The sequence below is a fragment of the Colias croceus genome, chromosome 23, assembly GCF_905220415.1.
Source record: "Colias croceus chromosome 23, ilColCroc2.1".
NCBI lineage: Eukaryota > Metazoa > Arthropoda > Insecta > Lepidoptera > Pieridae > Colias > Colias croceus.
In genome coordinates, this window is record NC_059559.1 from 3,065,109 (window position 1) to 3,085,636 (window position 20,528).

At 32.9% G+C, this 20,528-nt stretch overlaps 2 protein-coding genes across 2 annotated transcripts; both read left to right on the forward strand.

Moving 5' to 3' along the window:
* Positions 1-199: 199 nt before the first annotated feature.
* LOC123702463 lies at positions 200-1,569 on the forward strand. The gene has a single exon (XM_045650220.1). The coding sequence runs from the start codon at positions 296-298 to the stop codon at positions 1,544-1,546; it is 1,251 nt and encodes a 416-aa protein (XP_045506176.1). The 5' UTR covers positions 200-295; the 3' UTR covers positions 1,547-1,569.
* Positions 1,570-4,030: 2,461 nt separating this feature from the next.
* On the forward strand, positions 4,031-15,250 carry LOC123702312. Its single transcript, XM_045650026.1, has 5 exons — positions 4,031-4,248; positions 9,751-9,822; positions 10,261-10,437; positions 11,247-11,361; positions 14,663-15,250. The coding sequence occupies exons 2-5, from the start codon at positions 9,756-9,758 to the stop codon at positions 14,778-14,780; spliced, it is 477 nt and encodes a 158-aa protein (XP_045505982.1). The 5' UTR covers positions 4,031-4,248; positions 9,751-9,755; the 3' UTR covers positions 14,781-15,250.
* Positions 15,251-20,528: the final 5,278 nt, after the last annotated feature.

Sequence of the window (20,528 nt, forward strand, 5' to 3'; positions counted from 1 at the left end):
CAACTTAGTTATTAATTACGTTTTTGTTAAGCCACAACGGAGCCACTTTTGTTGTTATCGAGAGAAAAAACGTAAAACGGGCAATAGGGCAGAACGACGCCTGTCGGGGGCAGTTAGTATTCTATATTTTTTGGAAATTTTATTATGACGTTGGTAATATGTGATCATAGACAAACACAACTCACAAGTTGCTCACAAGTCACAGCTGTATTATGACATTTCTTTGGTCAAACTTTTAACTTTTTTTGAATTATGTTTAGGTATTTAATGTAAATTGTAAATATCTTTCAATACTATGAAGAATGAAATTGATTTTAAAACAAAATTCCGTTTACTAAATTCACAAGAAAATAATGAAGAAATCATTTGGTCCTGTAGTGATTCAAGTGACTACGAAAACAGTATCAGTGAAAAAAATTATAACTTTACAAGAAAACACAATTATAGGAAAAGAAAACGTAAACCGAGTAAGAAGGCTCTGAAAAATATTTCTAATTTAGATATTACTATAGTAGATAGCACTCAGGAACAGTCCATAGAAGATGGTAAGAAATCACCTATACTTGTGCCTAGAAATTTAATAAAAAAAGAGAGTAGTCATGAAAAAAGTAGAATTCAACCGTCAAATATCAAGGAAAAACGATCCACTTCTCCTATACTTGGCTTAAAGAACAGTAAAAGTGGCAGTAAACTATGTAAAAGTCATATTTTAGTTCCAAAATCAATTAGTAGTCCAGGCGTCAGTAAAAAATTGTTTAAAGATGAATTCAAAGAGAAAAAGAGATGCATATCACCAATTATGAAAAGTGTATCAAATGAGAAGAAAACAGGTATACGTGTGTATGAAAAGCAAAACATTTCAATAAAAAGTGAACCGTTAGATGAAGAATCGTCAGAGAACTCAAATGATCTAGTCATTAAAAACAACTGTGATGATGATTTACCGTTAAAAAACTCAGATCTAATTGCAAAAGTTAAAAATTATTTCTCAAGTAACTTCAGTTCTGATTCTCTATCCCAACTATCTATAAGTGAATATGCCACACCTAAAAACAGTTCAAAAACGAGCGATGAAATTGAAATTTCTGAAATATCACAAAAATCTTTGCCTATCAAGAACGAAAACTCCTCTTTAAATTCAAATGTTGAATTAGAAACCATAGACAATAACAAAAAAAGCAAATATAAAAAGGATGGACTGGCATATCGCTTGAATGATTTATTAAAAAAACAAAACGCAAATATTTGTCTATGGCAGCATGAAAAGTTTTTGGCGGCAAACTCCAATTTTGTAATTCCTAAAGGTGCATTCACACTATTAAGAGTAAAGAATGTTCACAATAAATTTGGATGTTTCTTACTAAATGCTATAAATGAGAAAGACGAGGAATTTCTTATTTTAATCAACCATCTGTATTGTAAAGATAAAATAGAAACAAATGTGATATTAAAACTGTATGAACCTTTTAAAGTATTACCATTCAGTGATCTGTATAAACTAATCGTTAATGTCTGTAAATATGAATGCTTGTCATTTATTTTATAACTTAAATAAATTTAGTAAATCTTTTTGTTGTATTTTTTTTACTCTTAAAGCTACATACTTAAACTGATTGATTCCCAGAAACTTCACTACATAATAAAAGACAAAGTCGCTTTCTCTGTCCCTATGTCCCTATGTATGCTTAAATCTTTAAAACTACGCAACGGATTTCGATGCGGTTTTTTTTAATAGATAGAGCAGTTCTCGAGGAAGGTTTTAGCGGGCGAAGCCGCGGGCGGAAGCTAGTAATTTAATATCCCTGAAAAACCTTTATTTAACACACATAAATACACAAATGATAATATGGGGAGGGAATCATGTTAGAGGTGGCCTTATCACTTACAAGCGTTCTCGACCAGGCAACCTCTGGATAGCATTGTTCTATGAATTAATAATACATATATGAATCTTTTATTCAATCACAACACCACCTTGGTGTTGTGATTGAATAAAAGATTCATATTTAAAAAAAAATGTGTGCGTGTACTTGTGTACACACGTAAGAAGTGAAACTTCTTTATGACCTTATTTTTCAAAAAATAATTTACTTTAAGAAACTTTACAGAAATACGTCGAATCACGCGTGGTAGGGATAAGAAAAAGATGGCGCGTAACGGAAAAATGTCACGCGTAACGAAAACATGTTACACTTAATTTTTTTCCAACCCCGATAAAGAAGTTTCACTTCAAAAATAAGTTCCATTTCTAAGTTTTATGACTGCTACAGAATAAGAGAGTTAAGAATACAGTTCTCGTTTCCGTGGGATTTCCGGAATAAATCGTATTATAAATTATAGATTACGATTAGAGCTATCTTTGTACAAAATTTTATCCAGTGCAGATCAGTGTCCAGTCGTTTCGCCGTAAAGAAAAGTCAGACAGACGGAGTTACTTTCGATTTTTTTTTAATATTAGCTACTTAGGATTCCTATTGCAGTAGGTAAGTAAATACTTAATTTCTTTTTCTGAGATTTCGTTGGTAAAACAAGAATGAAAAAGTAATTTATTGAGAAACGGCGTCGTTGCTTAAAATATTTTTCAATTTAAAGCCTTAGCTAGAAAGCTTCCACAAACGCAGGAACATCACAACAACATGAAAAAAAAAATGTGTGCGTGTACTAGAGTACACACGTAAGAAGTGAAACTTAGGGATAAGAAAAAGTTGGCGCGTAACGCAAAAATGTCACGCCTACGACGTAACGCAAAAATGTCACGCCTACGGCGTAACGCAAAAATGTCACGGCTACAGTGTAACGCAAAAATGTTACACTAAATTTTTGTCCAACCCCGATAAAGAAGTTTCACTTCAAAAAACAACGAAACGAAAGAATTAATTTAATAAAATCTTAAAATTTAATCGATTATAGGTCTACCAGAATCTGATGGCATATTTATATTTAAGAAATAAAAGATTTTCATGTGGCAACTTATTTGACAACTATCAAATTGGTTGTCAAATTATTTGTCTTTTTTGCAGTTGATATATAATTTTTAGGATTTTGTCTAAAAAATCTTCGAAAATGTCGAAAAAGCCGCTGTGATCACAAGCAAGAGGTGTTGTTTATAATGTGTATAGAAAAATATTTGATGAAGAAGGGTCAAACACATCACAATTTTCAATTTAGAAGATTTTATTGGTAAATTGGACTTACCCGCTTTGATACTTTTAATTAAAAAATATTATATGTAGGTAACTATAATATTGTTTGTTGATTGGAATATAATTTTATGAAAACTTATTACAGGAGTTTCCAATACGGCTATTCGTCAAGTCCAAGCTGTCCAAGTCAATTTTATAATGTGTGTATCTGTTAATACTTACGAAAATAAACATAGTTTTATTTTACTTTTATTTTATTTTAAAAAAAATTATAAGCAGTCTAGTTTTCTATCGATATAACATCGATATTTTCACATGGCATAATGATAATGAACATACAAATATAGGTATGTGTAAATAATAATATGTATTACCTGTGTAAAAGTAATATGTATATTATACATGTAAGTATGTACCTACATAATATTAAGTGGATATCTCATTATTAAGTACAGTATTGTCCACTTATGTAATGTGACTAATGATATAAACTAAAAAATAAGCAGTATCAAGATCGTTCAGTCCATTTTCCCTAGGGTTGCACACTAAAAATTTTGATTTCCCTAATTGCCATCAGATTCTGGTTTACCTATATTTTCTATAATAATTCTTATTATTAATAACGTCATAAAATAATGAAACTTCACTTATTTATTCTTAGACTAAAACCTAATATTATTTTTGCAGACAAAGTCGCAAACAAAAACTAGTTTAAATATATCTACTAAATAACTCGTACATTAAAAAAGTTATAAATATTTTATTACGACACTACCAATTTTATTCCCAACCTTGCCAATTTTCTACCAAATTTCATGACATCGGAAAAGCTTGGAAAAAGCTCTACGCATGGCAATAACGACCGTGTTTCAGTCGACACTCGTCAGTTCACACCTACGCATAGTTTCTTACTTCAGTCAATAATTATCTCCCTTGCATCGTTCAACTGATGCGAATTTTATAACAATTTACATGTAGATAATAGTATTAAAGTGTATTGTGGTTATGTTTAGAGTAATTGTTATGTTTTGGACGTTTTAACGGCATCATTTGTGAATTATTGATTGGCGGTTAGGACGTTTTGGTAACGGAACCTTTCAATCAGGTAAGAGTGAGCTTTCAGCTATTTAATTCGTGTTAATTTTATTGAAAATCGAGTGCGTGTTTTGTTGAGTTAATTATTTAAATGTTGTTTAATTGTACAATAATTAATAAGAGTACCTAAGTACATAAATATAATAAAAATGCATCAATGAAAAAATAAAAATATTTAAATTCAAATGAAGAACGTGAATATTTTTTTTAAATAAGTGGTTGTAGTTGACTAAATAATTTACAAATTAAAAATAATAATAAATTACCTACTTCCCTATGAAATAAAAAATAAAAGAAATATTTGAACTCATTTAGGTAGGTATTTAGGTAATCAGTAAATACAGAAGTTTAATTCTTTAAAAATTAACTACGAATAATGAAGGTACCCTAATCTATTTTTAGAATCTCCCTACTTACTTAGTTGTTTGGTTGCTAAGTAACCAAAAAAGTAAAGTACCTACCTACCTAATTATTCTAAAGCAGTGTTGGAATATTTTTCGTGGAACTCTACTTATATAATATTTTTTCAATCGACTTCAAAAAAGGAGGAGGTTCTTCCTCGACTGTATTTTTTTTTGTTTATTGCCTCAGAACTGTTGACTGGGTGAACCGATTTTGATGATTTCCCGTTCCCAAAACCGATAGAGGTTTTAATTCGTGCAGTATTTTTTAAATAAGTATCTAGCTGTGGTATCTAGATAGGTACACTTATTATTATTTCTGTTTGTCTTATTTTTCATTAGGTACTTATCTTATTTTGCTAAGTCCATCAAAAAATTGTATGATTTCTTTTGTTATATTATACGAATGTAGTTAATATTATTTTAAATTAAGTACCTACGTCAATAAATCGTAATTATCCTAACTATGTAATATTATATTATGAATGCAAAACTATCTCTGGCTGTTCACGTCTAAACGACTGAAGCTGAGCCGATTTGAATGAAATTTGCAAAGATTGTTTGAGACCCGAGAAAGGACATACGTTAGTTTTTATCTCATAAATCCCGAAGGAACGGGAACTACGAAATTTCCTACGCGGGCGGGCGGAAAGCTAGTAGGTAACTACCTAGGTACCTATAAAATGATGAAAATAAACCCGTTTCGCGTTGTCACGGCATCACGTGTGAACGGCTGAACCGATTTCGATAATTCTTTTTTTGTTATGTTCCTTGAAGTACGAGGATGGTTCTTATGTAGAGAAAACATAAATATGTCCAACGGGCGGAGCCGGAGCGGACCGCTAGTAAGTAATAAACACAAACTACCAGCATTTAGCTACTATTATGTATTCTGTGCTACCAGCAAAAAATGTTGAAAAATTTTGAGCGTGTTGGCAGATGTCACATGTCGTCGAACTTTTGATTCTTCGACGTGTTGGTTTCCTAATATCACGATATTCACGATATTCTCCTACACCACAGAATACATAATAGTAGCTAAACGTCGCTACCTTCACCGTTTAAGCAGTGGTTACTGGTTATGTTATTGTTCATCATCATCAGCCCATATACGTTCCCACTGCTGGGACACGGGCCTCCTATGAGGGTACAGGGCACAGGCCATAATCCACCACGCTGGCCAAGTGCGTGTTGGCGGATGACACATGTCGTCGAACTTTTTAATTCATGTCGGTTTCCTCACGATGTTTTCCTTCACCGTTCGAGCAGTGGTGATGTTACAACATGCGCAGATAAATTGAAAAAATCAATTTATTTCCTGCGCGCTCGTCTGGTCTCGAACCCCGGACTTATCGATTCGAAGACCGAGGTCTTACCACTGAGCCACCACTGCTCTTCGTATGTTATTGTTACCATTTTATTTTTATGTACATAAATAGTCTATTATTATTCTATACTTAAAGGATTTTTATTTTTAAATTTAAATCCCCTTTATATAATTAGTGCAGCCATTTCGGAACTAAACGAAAAAGCAAACTGATGGACAAACATATATTCTGTTTTATTACACATTCTTTCTATAAATACCTAGGTATACATAATATATTGAAGACTAGCTGCGCTTCACGGTTTCACCCGCGTGGCACCGGTCCTGTTGGTCTTATAGTAATTATACAGCCTTTCTCGATAATGGGCTATCTAACACCGAAATAATTTTTCAAATCAGACCAGTATTTCCTAAGATTAGCGCGTTCAAACAAACAAACTCTTCAGCGTTATAATATTAGTATAGATATAGATGCTAATTTCTCAACACATTTCTCAAGCTCAGTATATATTAATAATACCATGACTTAAAAATATTTTCTTCAACAAACAAGGAAAATTATCTATGCATCTGTTAATTTTTCGCCTATGATGAATTCGCGCGCCCTCATAATTCAATTTTGATATAAAACAAAACAATTTACACGAAATCAAGCCATGACCAATGAGATACATTTATCTTGGTAGTTGTAAATCTATCACATCGTTGATGATGTCAGAATTCACGTGAACTGTAAGTTTCGGAACGCACGTTTGGCGCGCGAGATAAACAACAGGACCCACAGAACAGGCTTCGCCTAGTGCGGGAACCAATTAATTTTATTTATTACTAGCTCTCCGCCTGCGGCTTCGCCCGCGTTTTCAAAGAAAAACCCGCATAGTTCCCGTGGGATTTCCGGGATAAAACCTAGCCTATGTTACTCATGGATAATGTAGCTTTCGAATGGTGAAAAACATTCATTACAATCAAACAAACAAACAAAGTTTTCCTCTTTATAATATTAGTGTAGATTTTTATTACACTAGTGACTAGATATATATAATAAATTTAATTTAATTTAATTTATAAGTTTTCAACACCTGTATTTGTGCTGGATCGTACATTATGCTTTAAATGTAATAAATGAATGAATGAAATATGAATAAATGAATAAACATGGCCGCTAATTTGACCTATTCAGGTCTGTTAACTATGCCATATGTAAACATTTTGCAAAAGTATGTAAGGCCTTAAAATACTTATAAAGTCTCTAACACTACATACCTACCTATAAAAAAGACGCTTTCATTATCCCTATTTCCATGTCCTGTGTCCCTATGTATGCTTAAATCTTTAAAATTACGCAGCAGATTTTGATGCTATTTTAATAGATAGGGTGATTCAAGAGGAAGGTAATTAATTAGGTAACAAGTCAATAACTGCGTTAAAAACAACCGACTTCAAACTTGCACTTGCAACATTTACAAATACAGACAAAAATGCTCATAAAATAAAAACTACTGGGCCTATCCGAATAAAATTTTTATGGGACCTATTCGACACCATCCCGCATCGAACAAAATAAGAATCACGTAAATCGGTTCAGAAACCTCGGAGTAATCGGTGTACATACATAAAAAAAAACATACCGGCCGAATTGATAACCTCCTCCTTTTTTTGAAGTCGGTTAAAAAATAGCTTATGTCATTCCCACATCTTTTTAAATTTTAGATCTTTAAACATAGAAATAAGATATAAAAATCTAAGTTTATTTCTGTAATTAACTAAAATATATTTCCGTAAAATGTATCTAATTCCATCAACCTCACTACATAGTATATAAAACAAAGTCGCTTTCTCTGTCCCTATGTCCCTTTGTATGTTTAAATCTTTAAAACTACGCAACGGATTTTGATGCGGTTTCTTAAATAGATAGAGTGATTCAAGAGGAAGGTTTTAGTATATAATACATATATTATTAGGTTTTAGACAAAGCGGGTGAAGCCGCGGGCGGCAAGCTAGTTAGTAATAAAATAAACTTACAATGTAATAAAATGAAGATTTATGTAATAGCTATAATTTCGTATTTGCTCATGAACATCAAATGATCCAAATATAAATTATGAAGTGATCTAAAGTAAACACATTACGGTATTACATTCAAGGTCGGTTCTGTGATACATTGCATTAATCACTAGCTTACCGCCCGCGGCTTCGCCCGCTTTGTCTAAAACCTAATAAATTATATACTAAGTAAAACCTTCTCTTGAATCACTCTATCTATTAAAAAAAAAACCGCTTCAAAATCCGTTGCGTAGTTTTAAAGATTTAAGCATACAAAGGGACAGAGAAAGCGACTTTGTTTGAAATACTATGTAGTGAAATTTGTGGAAATTCCTATGGGAATGAGATGTTTAATCGTGGTAAAAAGTAAAAACTAAACAGAGTGCCTAATAACTACCACAAATCAGGTCATAAAATCGTTGAGACGTGAACGAAAGATAAACTTTTGCATTTATATTTATATAACTACATAATATATTTTAAAGCTGAAGAATTTGCTCTCGCTAATCTCAGGAACTATTCGAAGATAACGTACTTCTAACGTACTAAGGGGCAGATGGATTATGCATACATCTGTTTCACTGATCGATTTTCTTTAGGGACATGTAGGTGATCAGCCTTCTGTATGCCTTTTTTTCGTCTCCGCCGGGAATCGAACCCAGGACCTCTCGGTTCTACGCTCACGCGTCAACTACTGTACCAAGGAGGCGGTCAAATGATTTGAAAAGAGGAACAGAGTTTCATACTGGCTAAAAAGAAGTCTTTACAAACAGATTTCTGAACCCGTGGCAAACGCGCTAACAGTGCCACGCGGTTTCACCCGACGAAACCACCGGTAAAGCAAGTACTTACTTCTATAGTATTCTGTAGCCAAATAATTTTATGACTGTTTATCATTCGTCTTTGTCCGGACTATTTAACAAAAGAGACATTAACCATAACGATTTGCGGCTACAACTTTTTGGACTGTAATAGCCTAACTGTGGCCTGTTGCCAGAAATTTAAAATATTTCGTCTTACATCAAGTTGATTACTTAATAACAGAACGAGTGAACAAAGAACATTTTGGTATTGAATTATGTAACTACCTAGTTTATATTATGTAACTAGCTATGCCCCGCGGTTTTACCCGCATTTCTCCGTTCCTATTGGTATTAGCGTGATGATATTGTTAGACATTATAACTTATTTTTGTGAATGAATAGTTATCAATATAATTGTCACTATTTCCTGTCCGAACATACTTAGCTGTCGAATACCATAAAATGCCGCTTTCATTTGAATCATAACATCGAGAGACACCACACAAAAAAAAAGAATCGTGGCGCATTCGTACGAATCGTGCCTAGGGGCTCAGACGTTGTTTATACGACGTTTGACCCAACTACCCTCACTTTGTTGATAGTCGTTCATCGTTGACTTGCTGTGATTTGTTATCAACTGTCTACATCAATTAGGCACATGTGTAGAATCGCAGTACATTCTTATTACATTCAAACTAATATTTAACCCAGCCCCGAGTGTAATTTCTTATAATATAATATAGCCTATAACTTTCCCCGATAAATGGGGTATCTAACACCGAAATAATTTTTCAAATCGTATCAGTAGTTCTTGAGATTAGCAAACAAAGAAACAAACAAACTCTTCAGCTATACAATATTTATTATATCAGAAGATATGGTAGAAATTTTAATATTTGCATTGATATTATACATTTACTGTTTGTGTTTGTTTTCAGTTACAATGGATGCAGTGAGCAGTCGATGGATTGCGTGTGCAACTTTAGTATTATGTTCTTTTATATCAGTTGGTAAGTGTATTTTATTGTTATTATTAAAATTTCATAATAGTACTAAGTATGTCCTGATAGGGCGTATTCAGAAAGAAAGCTTGAAACTTATAAGCGCTTATCGGCGCTTGTCAACGCTGGTTCGTTCTACACAAAGGAAGCAGGTTCAAGCAGACCAAAACAAATTTTATATTGCACCTGACAAGCGCCGATAAGCGCTTATAAGCGCTAATAAGTTTCAAGCTTTCTTTCTGAATACGCCCTAAGAAATCGATTTCAGGTACAGATAATTAATTTTTTTTATAACACCATAGACTAAAACTCTACAATCTATGCCCATTTCTTTACCAGCAAACCTATTCTGTAACTCTGCAATCTACGCCGATTTCGCTACCATCTGACCAGAGACAATATCTTCCACCACCATAGTTTATAACTCTACAATCTATACCCTTTCAGCGCACACCATAGACTGTTTCAAATGCGTGTCCATGAACGGCCGGTTCCCAGCCTGCGACGATCCGTTCCACAACAACCACTCGCTCCAAATGCTGGAGTCGCCCTGTATGGGGGGACGGAAGGGGAGGGATGGCTTGTTCCCAGCTACGTCGTGTATCAAGATTGCCGGTGTTTTTGGTAAGATTTTGCTGGCTATCGTTAATTAAATGATTAGGTATTGTGTGTAGTGTCAAATTGAAAGAGGATTTAACAATGCTTATTTTAGTGGCACTTTTCAATCGTGATATGTCATAATAGAACAAATGATTTAAGACTGGCTCGAAAAGCAATCGGAAAGTTTGGGAAAGTAGATAAATTAAGCTACAACTGATTTAAAACTTGGTAATGACTCGAAAACCGTTGCCCTGTCTTCATGTTCGGACGCATGTTCTCTGATGATGTTTGTGAGAAATTTTAAATGTGGTTTAAAATTTAATGGTCGTGAATTTTTCTGAAACTTTAAGAAAGAAATAGATAGAAAAAAAGAGCGTGCGAGCCGAGCACACGTATCCGAAGTGAAACTTCTTTGGCAAGATTCAAAGATACCAAAATCTCGCCATTCCAAGTGACGGTATTGCCATGACGCGACCTTGAAATTTTACTCACAACGCGCCTAAAGAAGTTTCACTTCAAAAATATCAATGAAAATGTTATTATAATACCGTCGTTTTAATAAAAATGAAATATTGGTACAATAGAATATTGGAATGGAAGCTTTGCTTAGTTTAACAATAGATGGCGTTGTATATTCTTCAATATTTTTAAGCTATTGCATAGCTTCTATCGCGGGCCTTGAGCGCGGGGACCGAATCGAGAAATTCCGTTACGAAAAAACCTCACGCTCCCCACTCCGACGGACACGGAGGTGTGGCTTGAAGGCATGCTATGCAATAGCTTTACCGCGGCAGTCCCCGAGTGCCACACGTCTTTTTTTATTTGTTTTCCAGATGACACAGGCGAATCCATAACAGTGCGTGGTTGTGGTCTAGACTCAGGCACAGCCACTACAGACACAGAGATTATAAGGATGTCTCATTGTGGAAGATTTTATTATAATGACAGGTAAGATATGTAGTGAGGGTAGTTTGAATCTTTATGGATATTATCACTGAGGAAAAACATGTTATAGTATTTTAGCAAAAAAATATTAATACACTATTTTTTAACTATCGATTTTCCTCGGCTATTTTAAAGGTGTTCATGCTTTTTTTAAGAATTGATTGAGTAAAGTAGTAAAGTGAAGATACCGTGCAACATACTATATATGCTTAATGCATATGCTTATTTGTTAATAGCATAGATTCATGAAACCATCGAAACCGAGGATAGGATTTAAAAAAAAATGTTGTGTGGTTTTATGAAACCACGGTAAAAGTGAAACTTTTTTTCACACTATAGACATTTAACTAAAAATTATCGTATTTGTACGATAATTATCGTACGTATCGTGCGTTACGCGACATGCGCTACACAGACCAAAAAATATGAGACGATGTAATAAAAGTTTCACTTTAAAATGTGTGCGTGTACTAGTGTACACACGTAAGAAGTGAAACTTCTTTATGACCTTATTTTTCAAAAAATAATTTACTAAGTATATGCTACTTTAAAGAAATACGTCGAATCACGCGTGGTAGGGATAAAAAAAAGATGGCGCGTAACGGGAAAATGTCACGCGTAACGAAAAAATGTTACACTAAATTTTTTTCCAACTCCGATAAAGAAGTTTCACTTCAATAATAATATTTCGTGTCTGGTGTCGTTAATGGTCTGCTATTATACTTACTTCTTACTACACTCTTACTTCTCTGGATTTTGCCATCTATTTTATTCAGAACCTTTTTATTTGTGACTATGACGTGACGTGACGTTATAGTTTCGTTCAAAATTAATCACAAAGATAAAATGATTAAATATCAATTTCTGTTCAGCTTATCGAATTAATTAATTTCCTTTTGATGGTTTTATCTATTAGCTACAGTAGGTAATTATATTAGTAGGGTAGGATAGGAGAGTCGAGAGGCGTAAAACCTCGTACATGTATATTAAATAAATAAGAAACTAGTTAAGTCGCGCGGTTTGACCCTCGGATATAAAAAGCATTTCTATAGCTTATATTATACAGGGTGTAATCGTTAAGTGTGCACAGGCGATTATTCCGTAACTATTACAGATATCAAAAAACTTTAAACTGATATCGAAAGTATTTAACCTAATGAGTAAAATGGCCATAATAAAATTTTAAAAATAAAACGAGAAATATCTAAAAAAATAACTTGAAACCCTCCCATACATTTAGTATGAGATACGAATATCCCATGTACATGGGTTGATCCAAAAGTAATGATAATCAATATTAAACAAGCTCATTACAGTTATTATAATTATGTCGTTCTCTAGATAGTCTTCTAACTAGAAAATACTCTTCAATATTTTTTTTCCTAAACTTTAAAAAAATACTTTGACTTCATCCACAAAAACCCCTCCACGCGGCCATCACTTCGCTGTCGTCTTAAAATAATTTATTGCTAAGAAAGTGTTTCTTGTGCCGAGGAAAGAGATAAAAGTAAATAGGAGCTAGATCTAAAAAATAGGGTAGGTGTTCAAGCATTTGGAATGCCGATTTTTGAATGGCAGCCATCGCAACTGACGCTTTGTGATCTGGTGCGTTTTTTGGTGAAACAGCGTTCAGGACCGCAGTTTGCCATGTCTCTTTTCCTTACTAACCTACCGCAATCTTTTAATTTGGTCTGTTTAGTAAGAGCCCAATAAAGTGGCTACCTTTTTAAAATATTCCACCATAATTATTCCTTCAGCGTCCCAAAAAACTACCGCTTTAATCTAACCTACTGATTTTCACTTTGAATTTCTTCATCGTCATTTTGGAAGCTCGCATCCAGGACATTGATTGTTTTTTGGTTTCAGCATAAACATGGTGATCTCGGGTAACGTCCTTGATCACAAAACGTGACAAAAAATTATCCTGATATCATTAAATATTTAGAAATTTACCCTCTACATGTCGAATCGTTGTTTCTTCTTTTCGTCGGGAAACATCTGGCACGCACGGTTCACATTCAAATTAATGTAAATAATTGGAAACGTGGCCTATTGATATGATTTTTTTGTGATTACTTAGTGAATACATGAGCTAGCAAAAAACATTTATTTTATATTTTTATATGCACAGCAAATACCCAATTATCATTACTTTTGGATCAACTTAGTACATTTAATATGAAAGATTTTAGCTTTTTCGTTCTTTTTTTGGTTTTCTGCTTTAATTACTTCGCAAATTTGAAGGGAAGTTCATTTAGAAACTGTAAATAGAGCTCCTCATTGTATTGCACAATGAGGACATCACTTCGAAAATCTGCTATGAATACAAAATGTATGGGAAATAAAATGTATGAGAGCGTTTAATGTAATGTTTTTGGATATTTCTCGTTTTATTTTTAAAAAAATATTATGGCCATTTTACTCATTAGGTTAAGTACTTTCGATATCAATTTAAAGTTTTTTGGTATCTGCAACAGTTACGGAATAATCGTTTGTGCACACTTAACGATTACACCCTGTATATGTCGTGGCCATATCGTAGATTTGCTAATTTCATGATGTGATCGACCATTTCGTGAAATATACGTGACTAGCTTCCGCCCACGACTTTGTACGTGCATCCCCGTTTTTCCCCGTTCCCGCAAGATTTTCGGGAAATCCTTTCTTAGGAGACGCCTACGTTATGACATCTACCTGCATGCCAAATTTCAGCCCGATACGTCCAGTGGTTTGGGCTGTGCGTTGATAGATCACTATATCAGTCACCTTTGAGTTTTATATCTTCTTATATATATATAAATCTCGTGTCACAATGTTTGTCCTCAATGGACTCCTAAACCACTCAACCGATTATAATAAAATTCGCACACCATGTGCAGTTCGATCCAACTTGAGAGATAGGATAGTTTAAACATGTAGGTACCACGGGCGAAGCCGGGGCGGACCACTAGTATATAGATATATACGAGTCTGGCTCTGCGAATTATAATCAAAATCCATTGTGTTTGATTGAAAGAGTAACAAACATCCATCATAATTACACTTATTCCTACACTAATTCTTTATAAAAAAACTATTGTTCACCTCGGATTCGTCTGTGGTTTAAGTCGAAGATTAGTTGCAACATTTCCAAACATTATTTTTTGTATATTATTATGTACAAAATTTCTACCGACTAGAAAAAAAGGAAGTTTTTAAATTAGACTGCTTTTTTGAGTTCGTTATCTCAGAACTTTCGATTAGGTAAACTGATTTTTATGATTATAAAGATTCCACTTATGTATAAGTAAATATTTTTTCACAGATACGTCCACGGCTGCCTACAAAGTTGCAATGACGCCGACGCCTGCAACACTGCGTTTAAAATAACATCACCCGTCTCTCTCCTACTTATAGTCTTCTTAATTGCCATGAAGAGCTAACAGATATAAATAAATATGTTCTACTCCAATTGACTTATATAGATAAAAAATTGGCCATTTTGTTGTGGTTTTAGCTACAAGTTGTGCTCTCTTTCGCACGTATGTATAGACGCAGTGGTAGATAGAGATAGATAGCTAAAGTTGCGTCCAAGAATAATGAGAAATGTTTAGTTTTAGTAGGTATATAATTACTGCTAAATATTTAAAAGTCAATTTAGAAGCTTTTAAAGCTTTTAAACGGATGCTCTCAAAATATAATTGTGCATTGAATATTTTTGTTTCAAGGATGAAATTGGGAAAAGTTAATGAATAAAAACGTTTCTATGTTTTTTTATTCTCAAAAAAGTTACGAAAATAATATTTGTTATATATTTTTTAATTAAGTTTGTGATTTATCTGAAGCGTTTAACATTATATCTCTTATAAATTATCATTTTTGAAACGATAGCAAAGCAATAACGTACAATATTTTGGCATTTTTTATTTGGATTGAAATATGCAATAAATGTGTTGGTGTTCCTCAAGGGTCTATTTTGGAACCGTATTTACTTATAATTTATACGAATGACCCAACATCGAATTTCAAGGATATTTGTGACGATTTCAATTACTTTTGTTACAACAGTATTATAGTAGTAATATATAATTTAAAATAAAATATGCCACATGTATAATCAATTGGAGTTTAGAATACATTAAGTATAGTTAAGTATAGATTATATAGATTAGTTCAATCAACCCCATAGGGCTATCGTATCATTTCGGTGCTTGTAACATTAGTTTTGTTTAGAAGTTTCAAAATATTATTTACCATAGATTATGCTTGGCTTAAAGCATTGTCTGTAGTCTATTGTGGGAACTTTGATGTTGATAGATCTTTTAAACTGCATTTTGTGTTTTATATTGTTATATATTTTTTTCTTTTTTCGTATTGCCAGAGATTTTTAATCTGTTTTTGTTAGATAATATTTTTATTTTATTTTTTTATAGTCACGTTGATACTGTAAACTAGCATTAAATAAATTTTTATGGAGCGTAATTTTTCATCATCATTAATAGAGAAATGTTTCCCGACTTTATTGAGAAGTGGAATATTCTGTTTTTCTGAAATTTGCTGCACTAACACGTTATTATTGGTATTTATATATGTCTTCAAGTACCTATTGTTATTGTATAATTTATTTAACTTAATTTTTAGTTGATTATCGAATTATTATCGATAACAAAAAAATTAGTAAAATCATTAAATTCCTCGCTATAATTCGGAATTCCACCGGTATCTATGTTAGGTCTTATACATATATATAATTTTAGTTTTCTGAACATAGATTTGACCTCTGCAGACTGCAGCATAAATCTGATGGTTTTTTTTATTTATTTCTAACGCTTTATTATACATTAAATTAAATAATAAGGAAAAGAAAACAGATTTATTAATAACATCGGATAAGCTTATCACTGTGCAGTGATCTCTACCAGGCAACTATGTTCTTCTCGTCATAACATGAAAAATCTGTATGTATTTTGAAATATAAGAAGAATTTATACTACAAGCTATGCTTTATTCTACCAGATAGAGTTGCGTGAAATGACTGGGAATGTTTTAATAATAATAATATTTTTCTTCCCGATTCAAAACTTCCAATAATAAGTACTTATATTTTAGTTATTTCATAATGTAATAAAGCTTTAATGTTATATGAATACTATTAAGGATGCTTTTCCTTTGCCTCATGTCACAATCTAATATATAAAAATCAATGCCACTTTTCGTTGTAATTCCATAACTCGAGAACGGCTGAACCGATTTCGATAATTCTTTTTTTATTATATTCCTTGAAGTACGAGGATGGTTCTTATGTAGAGAAAACGTTAATATGTACCACGGGCGAAGCCGGGGCGGACCGCTAGTAATTTATAAAAAAAAACATCTCAAAAAGTCTGGTATCTATGGTTGTAACGGTGCATTTACATCAAACGAGCGAATGCTCATTCTAACCCCACTATGTCAAATTTTAGTGTAAACAGGCATAGAGCATTATTTCGTTGTTCTTAGAGCGTTCGAAAAGATTCTATGCAATGTTCTAATACTGAACAACACTGAATTCGAGTTTTCATTTACTCTAAAAGTTCATGAAATAATGCTCTTGCTCTAGCTCTATGTCCGTTTGATGTAAATGCACCGTAACGAGAGCGATACGAATGAATTTATATTATTTACCATTCTAAAAATACATTTAACATCTTTCTGGTCATTCTAGTTTTGCCCGGATAAAATAAATGGCTATGGCACTCAGGAACAGTGTAGCAGAATTATCTAAAAAAGCTATCTTCTATTTTAAGATCGGCTAAGTAGTTTCAAACGACCTTGTAAATAGCACAGTAAATAAAATACAAACTGAAGTGAAACTAAGCTACAAAACATAACGCTTAGTAAGTACCCTTAGATGTCTCGCGTATGTTTGTATGATAAATGATTCAGTCGCTTCTAACGTTTTGAAGAAAGTTTCCCTACTGTTTGTATTCTGTATACTGTGTTTGTACCTACCTTCTTTCTTGTGAAAGAATCACATCTCTTCAAGGATTATTATGTAAAGAAAGAATATAATAATGATAATTCAATGGACTTTTTGAGATTAAACATAATCTGTCTTACCACAAAAAACTTTAGACGGGGTTTAAGTAACTTTAAGCGCGGGTTCTCTTTAATCTGGTTTTTCACATAGACAATAATTATTAAAGTGACAGATCCCTGGTTTAAAGTTAGACTGTGTTTAAGTTGGTGTTTAAATTGTTTTGTGGTAAGACTATATTATATACCTCTATGTGTTAACACTGTGTATTATTTCTATATGAACTGCATTTTGGAAAAACCAATTCACTTAACTAGTCATTTTTCCAATTTTAGTGGAACTAATAATGCATTTTTTACACAATTTAAGTTTATATGCCAAAGATTTAGGTTTATTTTAAGCTGTAGTAAATCAATGTAATATTTGCTATTAGATTTAAATATTATGTTCTGTGTTGTATTATTTATAAGGGTGTGTTTTCATTGAAGGAACAAGCTTACAATTAATATCTTTGTTTAATATAAATTAATCTTCTAAGTTTTTTCACCCGACTTAAAAAAAAAAACAAACAGATACTCAAGTCATCTGTATTTTATTTTTTGTTACTCCTTTCTCGTCTATAAAATAATGGAAATTCACCCTTATATTTCATGTATTACAAACTATTAGCCCACATTATTATTTAAATTGCATTTATTATATGCACTTCACTTTCGCAATTATATTGTCATTAAATAAAATACATAACTAAATAGTTATATCTAAAAAATATCGCTTAGCACTAAGGCAAATGTACAAAATAAAAAACCAGTACCTATGTAATAAGCAAATTTATTCAACATTTGTACACAGTTCTTTAAAAAATGTATATATGGATGTAAAATATACACTTGAACAATTTATCGTGTTTTATTTCATCACTACATACCTAGTAGGTATAAAAGTAAAACAAAGTCGCTTTTTCTGTCCCTATGTCCCTATGTATGCTTAAATCTTTATAACTACGCAACAGATTTTGATGCGGTTTTTTTTGTATATAATTTATTAGGTTTTAGACAAAGCGTGCGAAGCCGCGACCGGAAAGCTAGTTACAATATATAGAGTAAGAAAAATCAGTTGAAAAAGAAAGTAGGTATTTGGATCTGTTAAACTAGCGATATAAAATCGGCGAAAATTTATAAAAAAAAAAACAGCGTGTGTGCCGAGCTAACGTGACAGAAGTTCTTTCATCTTTGGCAAGATTCAGAGCACATCAGAGATACCAAAATCGTCGCCTAAGGCCGGTGCAGATATGGCGAAGCGCAACGCAGCGCATTTTTCATTGTCAAACTATTATCGTCATCGTCCTCATAAAAAGAAAATTCAAAATCAAATAACAACAGTTTATTTCGGGGACACACGATAAAAGTAGCGAGCTGCCCTTTTTTGAATGTTATTTCAATGAGGTCAATGTCGATGTGATGTCGATAATAACTAGTTTGACAATGAAAAATATATCGCCATATCTGCGCCAGCTTTTACTCCATGACGCGACCTTGAAATTTTACTTTCAACGAAATTTTACTTAAAATTTTTGCTTTTTAGTTTCTAATTCATTGCAAAAACAACGATTTTGTTACTCAAAACGATCGCTGAAAATCAGCAACAGTTCTAGTTTCATTAAGGTAGCGTGTAAAAATCGGTAAAACTAATGACTCGTTGGATAAATGCAGGGTGAATTTTTCTAATAGTGCCAAAAGTTGCCACTTTTAAATTTTCTCCAATTTTATATCACCATTTTTACAGACCTCAATATTATGTATGGATATTTAATATATTAAAAGACTTTCAACACTTTAGTTGATGATATATTATGATACTAGCTGTGCCCCGCGGTTTTACTCGCAGTGCTCCGCTCCTGTTGGTCTTAATCTGTTGATATAACCTTTCTCGATGAGTGGGCTATTTAACACCGAAATTTTTCAAATCGGAACAGTAGCTCCTGAGATTAACGCATTCAAATAAACAAACTTCAGCTTTATACTATTAGTATAGATTAAATCTATACGTAAATTTTCACAACTAAATCGCCTAGCAAAATCTGTATGTAGGTACTATAGGTAAATGAAACTCCAGAGTAGAATTAAGTCTTTATTTGTCACAATAATATAATTTAAAGACGGCAAAGTAAGGTATGTACTTTTAATTTTTATACGGTAGTAACGAAGTAACATGAATTGAAGTAAAAATAAGAACAATTATATAAAGTTAAATTTTAAAATCATTTTAAATTATCTGGTCATCATCAGCCTCGGTTGTAGGATCAAAAGAAGTGTCCGTGTACGCGTAGTCTTCTGTTGTTGGACTCTCTGAAACAAAAATAATATAGTTTAAAAATACACTTAAACTCATAAAATTATTGTATTATCACTGATCCTTGATAAGTGTACAAAGTTTGAATGAAATCTGTCCATTTAGGGTGCTTATCCACCAATGATGTGTAGCGAGGAATGTGTTTGTAAAGAACCATATCGCTTCATTTAGCGATACCTTTGTTTACCTAATTACAAACACATTCCTCGCTACACATCCTCGCTCACTATTAGTGGAAAAGCACCCTTAAAGTGGGTCAAAATCGTATCTAAAGGAGTTGGTTACATACAAACATACAGATGAAGCTAATATGCGCGTGTTAAACAGACATAAATAATGTTGGTGATGATTATTCTGACTGTAATAAATAATAAAAAAGTGCCAAGCATATGTGTCAGAAGTGAAACTGCTTTGCCAAGATTCAAAGATACCAAAATCGTCGCCTCACTCCATGACGTGACGGTATTGTGATGACGCGACCTTGAAATTTGACTCTCAACGCGCCTAAAGAAGTTTCACTTAAAAAATATAATTTACTAACTGCACTTCACGGTTTCACCCGCAGTGCTTCAAATTGGTCTTAGCGCGATGATATATAGCCAGCCTTCCTCGATAAATGGGCTATCTAACACCGAAAGCATTTTTCAAATCGGACCAGTAGTTCCCGAGATTAGCGCGTTCAAACAAACAAACTCTTCAGCTTTATAATCCATACTATAATATTATAAATGCGAAAGTAACTCTGTCTGTCCGTCTGTTACTCAATCACGCCTAAACTACTGAACCAATTTGCATGAAATTTGGTATGGAGATATTTTGATAC